The sequence below is a fragment of the Cyprinodon variegatus genome, unplaced genomic scaffold (assembly GCF_000732505.1).
Source record: "Cyprinodon variegatus isolate N-32 unplaced genomic scaffold, C_variegatus-1.0 Scaffold1734, whole genome shotgun sequence".
Taxonomy (NCBI): Eukaryota; Metazoa; Chordata; class Actinopteri; order Cyprinodontiformes; family Cyprinodontidae; genus Cyprinodon; species Cyprinodon variegatus.
The window spans coordinates 22,673-31,739 of NW_015152187.1; the positions used below are offsets into that span (position 1 = coordinate 22,673).

General features: G+C 37.5%; 2 protein-coding genes and 2 non-coding genes across 5 annotated transcripts in view; 3 read left to right on the forward strand and 1 right to left on the reverse strand.

Annotated features, from left to right (window-relative positions):
- Positions 1 to 100: 100 nt before the first annotated feature.
- On the forward strand, positions 101 to 4,568 carry LOC107104422 (FERM domain-containing protein 6-like). The gene is made up of 9 exons (XM_015404420.1): positions 101 to 230; positions 406 to 496; positions 657 to 736; positions 814 to 872; positions 960 to 1,182; positions 2,660 to 2,815; positions 3,041 to 3,106; positions 4,115 to 4,183; positions 4,291 to 4,568. The coding sequence occupies exons 1-9, from the start codon at positions 159 to 161 to the stop codon at positions 4,468 to 4,470; spliced, it is 996 nt and encodes a 331-aa protein (XP_015259906.1). The 5' UTR covers positions 101 to 158; the 3' UTR covers positions 4,471 to 4,568.
- Positions 2,301 to 2,383, reverse strand: trnal-uaa. The gene has a single exon. It is a non-coding gene; the product is annotated as a tRNA-Leu (tRNA).
- A 3,449-nt stretch (positions 4,569 to 8,017) lies between the features above and the next one.
- The window catches only part of ghdc (GH3 domain containing), a 13,298-nt gene continuing 12,248 nt past the window's right edge, over positions 8,018 to 9,067 (forward strand). The window contains exons 1-2 of one of the 2 annotated variants that reach the window (XM_015404417.1): positions 8,018 to 8,222; positions 8,310 to 8,418. In XM_015404417.1, the coding sequence (XP_015259903.1) occupies positions 8,403 to 8,418 (16 nt within the window). In that variant the 5' untranslated portion in view covers positions 8,018 to 8,222; positions 8,310 to 8,402. The remainder of the gene's footprint in view (positions 8,223 to 8,309; positions 8,419 to 9,067) is intronic. The other variant, XM_015404418.1, reaches the window with a different exon arrangement.
- Positions 8,545 to 8,627, forward strand: trnal-cag. Its single transcript has one exon. It is a non-coding gene; the product is annotated as a tRNA-Leu (tRNA).

The following is a 9,067-nucleotide window of genomic DNA, read 5'->3' on the forward strand; positions in this document are numbered from 1 at the left end:
CCAACTTTTATAGGTAAAAACTAACCATTAACCAACAATAACTGGTTTTCTCATTTTCACGTAGCATGTAATTAAATCAGAGGAGGCAGGACCAGCTTTGGTGTTAGGACAGGAGGAGGATATAAGGAGGACTTCGACTAACTGCAGCTTTTGTGACAATGAGGACAAAACAAAAGAGACACGTGTGCGTTCTTCTGCCCAACAAAGAACACCTGGACTGTTTTGTCAGGGTAAGACAGCTCTGGTTATAATTCCTCACTGCATGAAAATAATTTTAAGCATCTCCTTTTTTGAATTACAGAACGTCTTGTTTGATTTCAAATACAGTAATGCATTGAGAGTAAATATGAATGACTAATTTTTGGTGAAAACCTGTAGGGTAATTATAATTTTTTTTATTTCCAGATGGGAGCCAGAGGCCAGGAGGTGATGAACACTGTGCTGCGTCTGATTGCTGTCGGTGATCTCCAAGTGTTTGGTTTGGCGGTTCTCAGAGGCATGTTGTTTCATGTGTGTGGGGGGGGGAGAAATGTGTTCATTTCATTTACTGTGGAATGCTGGGATGAGAGGAGGTTTTATATATAAACTATATCTTGTTTAAAAAAAGCACCCCTCTATCTATTCCTCCATTTATAATCTTTATTCTGTGTTCCAAGATAATGAATATCTGTTTCTGGATTTGAAGCAAAAGCTGAGCAAATATTTTGGTAAAATATGGAACAGGGACTCCATAACGGTTAGTTTCTCTATGCATAATTTAAAATATTTCGATATTTTAAATAAAAATCTGAATGATTCATTCTGTACTTCCAGGTTCCATTCATCTTATTTTTGAGAGTGAAGTTTTATTTGGAAAGTGGGCTCCTGATATTGTAAGTTTGGATTCCCCTCGGTTATAGATTTTTGTTTGATGCTCGAGTCAACGAGGAAAGACGTCTTTCTCTCTCATCCCGTTCCAGGAGCAGTAAGGTGCAGCAACTTTACTACTGGGAGCTGAGACAGAAAGTGCTGCATTCCCAAAGCTGCGATCAGGAAGCTCTTTTCTTCCAGCTGGCAGCTTCCGCGCTTCAGGTAGAAGTTGGAGATGTGGAGCATCAGGAGGGGATTAAGAAAGAAGGAGAAGGGGAGGAGAAACAAGAGAGAACCCAATATTTTCGTCCAGAGGTTTACTTTCCAGCCTGGGTAAGGGGGAAAAATAATCTCAAGGATCCAACATTGGGGATTAATAACTAGTGCACCGGCTGGGATGAAGTATTGTTTTTGGATGTTTTCTGTCTTTTCTCCCTTTTAAACAACTGAGGATAAGCTTATAAGGTAATGGCATCAGGTAGACTGCATGAAAAACCATTACTGACTGTTAACATGCCTATAACAAAACCAAATCATGAGCACTTTTTGTGCTCTTTCAAAAATAAAAGAAATGTTTCATAGATCTTTAAATAGATTAACAAAAGGATTATATTAATCTTTTTTAAAGATTTAAAAAATGCTGATTATTTATGTCTGCTCATTTGCTTTCTGTCGAAGAATCCGCTATTTTTATTAAAGCCTTAGTTTTTTCTTCTTTAAGCTTCGGGTCAATATGCCCCTCATCCATGCTTTTAATCCAACAAGCCTGTATTATACAATCCGATGTACCATTGAACTGAATCATTATGTATGAGTTTGTTTCTGCATGTGGTTCTCAATTTTCTTGACTTTAGGAGTTAATTCTTATAAAGCCACTGATTCCTCATATAATTTTGTAAACTCCAAATTGTTTTCTGAGGATATAACATCATTTTGTCATGAATTGTGGCTGTGATTCATGTCTGGATCTAAATTCTCATAAAACTACGACTGTTGACTGCGTAGAATAGAATAGAATGGAATATAATAGAATTCAACTTTATTGTCATTACAATTTCACAAAAGAAACATGTTAAGTAATGTAGTTTGAATCTATCCAGAAGTCCTATATAGGATATAAGTATTTATTTACATGTGCACATAGACCATGTACGTGTGGACTATAAATAGTATTTTTAAACAGAGAGTAAATATGAAAACCTTTTTTTTTTCCAATTAAACTTTATAGATTTCCATTGGAGAAATGTACCTCTGCATTTAGAGGAAAACCTTATTTAACTAACCATTGTTAGTTGGGAGCAGTGGGCTGCCTAGGGTTAAGGGTCTTGCTCAGAGAGAGACAGGCTGTAGGATTGAGGTTCAAACTCAGAACTCCAAGCTCTAACCATCAGGCTGCTTTTCTCCCTTACATAACTGGAGTTACCAAATTCTCCCATGAGGAAGTACTGTGTTACCAGGAGTGGGGTTTGAACCCACGAGGACATTTGTCCATTAGATCTTAAGTCCAACGCCTTAACCACTCGGCCATCCTGGTCATATATATATTGTACAGTAATGTTGTCATAAAGATCGTAGATATATGAAGAGTAGATTCATAGCCATTAGTTTATCATCATGTTAGTTAGAGTGGTCCAAAAACAAGTTAGAGACAGAAATTGATTTATGGACAGTCCAAAACATCTTGCGTCAAATGATGGATCCTTCCTGTACCCAAAAAGGTTTGAAAGCAATAGCCAAAGCTGCATTTAGAAATTGTGCATTACCTTCTGACCATTTACATCTGTGCTAACATTATCTTTGTGTTTATTAGCTAGTTAATCACAGAGGGAGAGACTTCATTCTCCAACACTGTCCAGTGTTACACAGCGAGCTAAGGGGGGTATCACGCAGCCAGGCCATTCTGCAGTTCATAAAAGGGGCCAGCAGCCTGCAGGATGGAGGAATGACTTTCTACAGGATGAAACAGGTCTGACTTTGACATTACTTTTAGGTCATGAATAAAGGTTTGCACTCATAAATGATTGCTGCAAAGAAACTTACTGAGCAAAGCTTTACTTTGATATGAGTTTCCTATGACAAGCTGCTGCATTTATTTTTCTATCTTTGTTACTAATTCATCATGAGAGTAAACTGCCCATAAATTAGTCACATGAACTCAGCTGTCATTTTTCCAATTCCCTCAAATGTGCAGGAGAAAAACGAAGCGAGAAGTTCAATCCTTCTTGGTGTGGCGTTGACTGGAGTCCATATATATCAGGTGGGTTGTCCATAGGTTATACGATATCTATAAACTACTTTCCAAGACCGACTCTCGTTTTTCTTTGCACATTATTCCTTTCACATTTTCTGTTTTTATCCTCCTCAGAAGGTTTACATTTTTTCCTTGCCTCAGCCATGACCAGTAGTGGAGCAGGCGGAAAAAATACTAGAACAAAAGCCTTAGCTCCATGACAATATAAGAGCCTGCAGCCATAAAGCGGCCAATGATGGTCCGTCATCCCCCAACTTACATTTCAGTATTTCAAAAGTGGAGCCCCACTCCTAACATTGATAGTGTCAAGTGCTGCATATTGGCCTGAGGAATCATTTAAAATAACTCATAAGCGTCAAACCCTTTAGGTTGCAAATTCTGTGCTGTGCCTTTAAAATGTGGGCATAATCTATTTTAGCTGTACAGTATTCCTGGAGCGACAACAAAATGCTTTTGAATGTATAAGCCAGGTTACATTGAACTTCTGGGATGACAGAATATGTTAAAGTGCTTAGTTTCTACCAGAAACACAGAAATTTAAATAATTTCTATTATTTCTGACTGGTACAGTCATCTAATACCAGACCAGGATCATGCCAGAAAATGTATCTTTATAGTAATATAAAGATAGTCTCTTCATCATTATATATATATATATATATATATATATATATATATAATGAAGGGACACATATTCAAAGATTAGATGTAATGTATGTGTTTATTTGTGCCTGTACTACATTTAACCTTTGGGAATTATAGAGAGCCCCTAAATAATTGTGAAACAGTAAAATTGTTTGTGTGATCTCTTTATCATAAATGGGCACAAATGAATTTAACATTCACAGCCATAATAAATGTATTTAAATTTTGTACAGATATTGAAGCTGAAATAAACTATAAAGCTTGTTTTTCAAATAGGATTTAAGGTTTTTATTTAGATTAACATCAATAGTTTAGTTATGTTTTTTTTTTCCAGCAATCTTTTTTCTTTCTTTCGTTTTTTCTCCAAAGGAGGTGAAAGGGAAGCAGTCTGCATTGTTTGTTTTCACTTGGGCTGATATCAACCACTTTACCTTCCAGGTAAATATAAGAAGTGTCACGCTCACCCTCTTACAGATCTTACATACCGGTAATCTTACACAGCAGAAGCTCCTACTCTTTATTCACTCTTCTTCTTTTCTCTGCAGGGCTGCAGGTTTGAAATTGCTGCTATGAGCTCTCTGGGCTTATCAAAGCTTGTTTATTACACGCACTCAGCTTTCCACTCTAAACACATTCTGAGACACCTGAGCGACAGCCATCGCTTCTACATGAACATCAAGGATGCAGCCAGCTACGTCCAGCAACTGGAAGCATTTCAGAGTTAGCCGATTTTGTTATTTTTTTTTTTAAAACTTCCTTACCTGCGCTCTTAAAAGGGCTTCAAATTCCCTGATTTACAGTGTTTGGATGTTTATGCCTGTTCAGCGAGCCAACTCCACAAAGAAGCTTATATCTGTGACATGGCGTGCTTAAGACAGAGACTCTGCTGTCACAGCCTCACTGCTTCTGAATGTAGCAACATGGAGGTAATTGAAGCAGCCTGGACCAGAGATGAAACAGAGGAGGATCAAAGCCCCCAATCAGGTCATTCTGATCAAGTTATCCCTGCTTTCATGTCATTTTCTATTTCATAGGTCATTCATTTAAAGGTTTCTATAAGCTTTAATTAATTGTGTTTTTTCTCTAATCAAAACACGGTCAACATTATGCATACAGGCTCATATATACGTATATTCTTTAAATCTATGATTTAGATGGCTGAGCCTTAGAGAATTTAACTCTTTGTAGCTACAAGTCCGGATATAACCCAACTAATTCTCTCGGTAACAAAAATAATTTGATTGATTTAAAGTGGTGCATTTTTTTGGTATTGACTTTTAAACATGTCCTTAATACCAATGAAGCACCAAGTCTTCAGTGAACTGGAAGGTCTACAATAAAGGCAAGTAACACTGCCATGGACTTCAAAGCTTCCAAGTAATAAGTGGCTGATACAGAATGGACCCTTTAAACTGCAGCTAAGGATCATGGGAAAGGTATTATGGTCTGAGAAGACAAAGAGCACTTTAACCACAGTTTCACAAAGTAGGTTTTGTAAAGTTACCACAAGGTTGCGGTATCTGCTGTCTTTTGCTACTAGTGTTATTGCTGCCCTGTATAATGTACCCATTAAAAAATAATTACTTCCAAATTCCTCAAATTTACCACATATCAGCCACTCGATTTAGATCTAACTTTGATGCTTTTGGGTATTCTAGCAGGAAAAAACTCAAAATTCACATCAAAACTGGTTTTGGAATAGATAAAGCAGACTAGCATTGAATAATGATTTGTAATGTCCCTAACCTCAACCATAGTGCAGATGATCTATGCCTTAAATGGTTGGCCTTGACACTTAACATTTTAACTCAGCTACCACTTTGAAAACATGAAGTCAAATACTGTATGTGGGCAGAAATATGTCAGGTGGATTCTATAAGAATGTGGTCCAATAAAGGTATAGTGGAGGATTTTTGTGAATTTTGGAAAAGACCTGCCCACTCCCCTTTTTAAATAAAATGCACATGCACAACCCTGTACCAGCTCCAACGAGGGTACACCTATTTCCCACACCCAAGAACATGCACAAGCCCATTTATCCTCATGAACACTCTGTTTAAAAGTTGCTGTTTGCAACGCTCCTACAAGCTTACTTTCCTAAAACAAGATTTGCAATTTCTCCACTATGTCAGACTCACCATCAGTAAGTGAAAATGGGGATGAGCACAAAGGAAGGCTTTATGTAAACATATCACCAGAATGATTGACAATTAGGAGGAACACCTATTTTGATGCCTTACCTTTAAGACTAATTCAGTTTTAAGGGAGTATGAGTGTATTTTTAGGGCCTGTACGTTTACCTTGGACTATGTTTTAGTTAAAGAAAATCAGTGATAAACTTGTACTAAATTCATTCAAAATAAAGCAAATTTTATGTTAACCTTTGTGGCAGAGGAAGAACCTGAAGAGGTTTTTGTAGATGATCCAGCTGAGGTCTCCTGGCTGGCTGAGCTCCTATATGGGGTGTCTGTGGATGGACCATTAGAGTTCCCCTCGTCCTACTGGGCAGGTTGGTACTGAAATCAGTACCAAATTGTTGTTTTTCGTTTCATTTTTATGCATCGTGTAACTTGATGTGTTTTTGCTCAGCAGTTGTGACAATGGAAATGAAGCAGGTGAGCAAAACAGCAGATATTTCTCTGAGAATGATCCATGTGACCTTTGTTTGACCGTAACTCTGTTTGTTCGGTTGATCAGGTTCTGTGCCAGAGAGTGGGCGAAGCGCAGTCTGTGGACTGATTTACAGAGAAAGGCGGTGGGAGTGAATCACATGTTCTGCAGCTCAGGACAAGATAATTCCAAAGGATGACAACACATGATGTTGATAAAAAAAGAAATCAAGAAAAAATATTTAAGAATGTCAATTTCAAAAAATTATATCACCAAAACTCAATAATACTGAGTATATTCTAACAATCTTAAGATTTAACTTAGCATTGCTTCATACAGAATCGCATAGCTGTCACACAAAATTTTTTTTAAACCCCTTCACGACATTACATAATCATTATATTGTAACATGATATTTTATTGTAAAAAAGGGAATAATTTTATCCAGATGGTGGCAATAGTATTATTTCAGCCTTCATTGACTAGAAGACTCATTTGATAACACTGCTAGAAAGTTTGCATTCCAAGTTAATTTTTAAATAATCCAGGAAAGCTTTTCTAACTCTGCAGCTAATCAGTGAGGGAGGTCATCACATTCTAGAAGATCTGATTGAGTTCTCCCTCTACAGCCCCATTCCATTTCCGTTCCGTCTCCTTTTCATTGTGTGCATATAAAGAATGATCCTACTTAAAGTAGCATCAGTATTTCTCAATGACTGGCCTGAAAACGCCTTGGGATTCCCCTGGAGGAGCTGGACCAAGTGGCTGGGGCGAGGGTAGTCTGGGCCTCCCTACTGAAGCTGCAGTTGGGTTTGCTGCTCTTTAAAATAACCTGTCAGATCTCACTGCAGATTTCAGATTAGTTTGGGGTAATGCTCCCTGATATGATTTCTATGCTGTTTTTATTATCCTTAAAACACTTCCAAAAAGTGCTGGTTGTGTAGAAACTTGAGGTTTAAGGTTTTGTCGAAGTATTTACATCCTGTGAATTTTTCCAAATTTTTTTGAGGCCAAAAGCACAATCTCTTTATGCTTTTAATGATTTTGTTATGATATATCAACATAAATGAGTGCATATTTTATGTATTTTAAAGAATTTTATAAACAAGATTCTAAAAGGTATAACATTAAAATGTTTGTTTGTATTCAACTGTTTCTACATCGATTAATTCAAATATCTTACATGGTTGAAATGAAAGCTTTAGATCTAAAAAGGCTGTCAAGTTTATTTTGTAAACGTGTGAAGAAAAATCTTCACTGTTTAGTTGATGTGTTATGATGGTAACATTCTGTTTCTGAGTTTATTTTTTCCTTTGTGTTTCAGCTCACAAAAAAAATCTCAATAAATAGTAAACAATGATGGCCCATAATTAATGGGTGATTTATGGCAAGATACTTCTGATCCAGCGATGCAACCTGTTGGAACCTTTGCTCCAGCACTGAGTATCCAACATGAAACTTAATTTCCCATGGGTCGTTCTAAACAAAGCGGAATAAATATTTAAACTTGGAACAGTGTAAAGAAATAATAATTTACAGGAACTTAAATTAAATTATGTTTAAGTATTTTATGCCTCTTTCCTTGTAAGTGTGAAATGTCCCATGCTCCTGAATGCACCATAGCTATCTGACGCCCGTGAATGCATCACACTGAACTCTCTGATGTGTAGATGCGCGTTCGATTTTCCGCTTTAAAGCTTTGCAGTTTCAAAACTGACGTCGGCTATCACTGCTAATTGTTGCGTGTGAATAACAAGACACTACAGCAGATAAATCAGCCGTACTTCGGACAAAATCTTTGGATTTAATGTTGTCCATAACACCCGTATTTTTGAATGAATTTGCCACATTTTTTTTCCAAAGAGAGGTATATTTAAACGTTTTTCTATCATTAATATAACAACAATTTGCTCCATTGTTTATATTTTAATCCGTTTTCCTCATCAATATGCAGTTGTACAGAGCGAGGCGCTCTCCCGCGACTTGGCATGCATATCTCGGCAGGCATGCATAACATCATAACACCGGTGCCTATCTTTGGCAGTCTATGGGCAAGAGGCAGGGTAAAGTACGCACTAAAATAACGAATGCGATGGACTGTTGACTATTTTTCTGCCTTAGAAATGGAGACCGTCGTGACCGCAGGGGGCTTTCGGATTTTTACGATGTGTCTGATGACGTGTCGTATCGTCAGGATGGCCGAGCGGTCTAAGGCGCTACGTTCAGGTCGTAGTCTCCCCTGGAGGCGTGGGTTCGAATCCCACTTCTGACAACATCTTTTATACAATTTTTTTCCAGTAAACTGAGGAGGTCCTAAAACGTACATCATACTTCAGTATGACCGCAAAACCCATTTACATCTGATATTGAATTTCAAACTTTCACTTAGGCTACCATTTGCCCCTAAAGAGACTGGCAGAAGTATGAATATAATCTGGAGGCTCTTCTGTCAGTTATGTTTTAATGAATATAAAACTTAGGGAAAGTAATCGGTCTGTGACAGTGTACGTCACTTCCGCAAAAGCGCAATTCATTTAGGGTAGTTAGCGCCATTTCTGTGGTGAAGAGACAGCAGCAACAAACAAAAGAAAACTAACAGAGAGCAGACGTGTTCTTGTTGCTTCTTTGGAAATAATGGGACACTGGTGCTGCGTCAAAGGATGCAATAGTAATTCTAAACAGAAAACAGCAGATGGTGCCTTACGGTTTTTC

Bases quoted from the DNA above. Each gene is read 5' to 3' on its own strand.
- LOC107104422 (XM_015404420.1), top strand. From the start codon at position 159: ATGAGGACAAAACAAAAGAGACACGTGTGCGTTCTTCTGCCCAACAAA. The intron at 1,183-2,659 runs GTAAGGGGGAAA...TGTGTTTATTAG, and splicing joins AGGTTTACTTTCCAGCCTGG to CTAGTTAATCACAGAGGGAG. The intron at 3,107-4,114 runs GTGGGTTGTCCA...TTTTCTCCAAAG, and splicing joins CTGGAGTCCATATATATCAG to GAGGTGAAAGGGAAGCAGTC.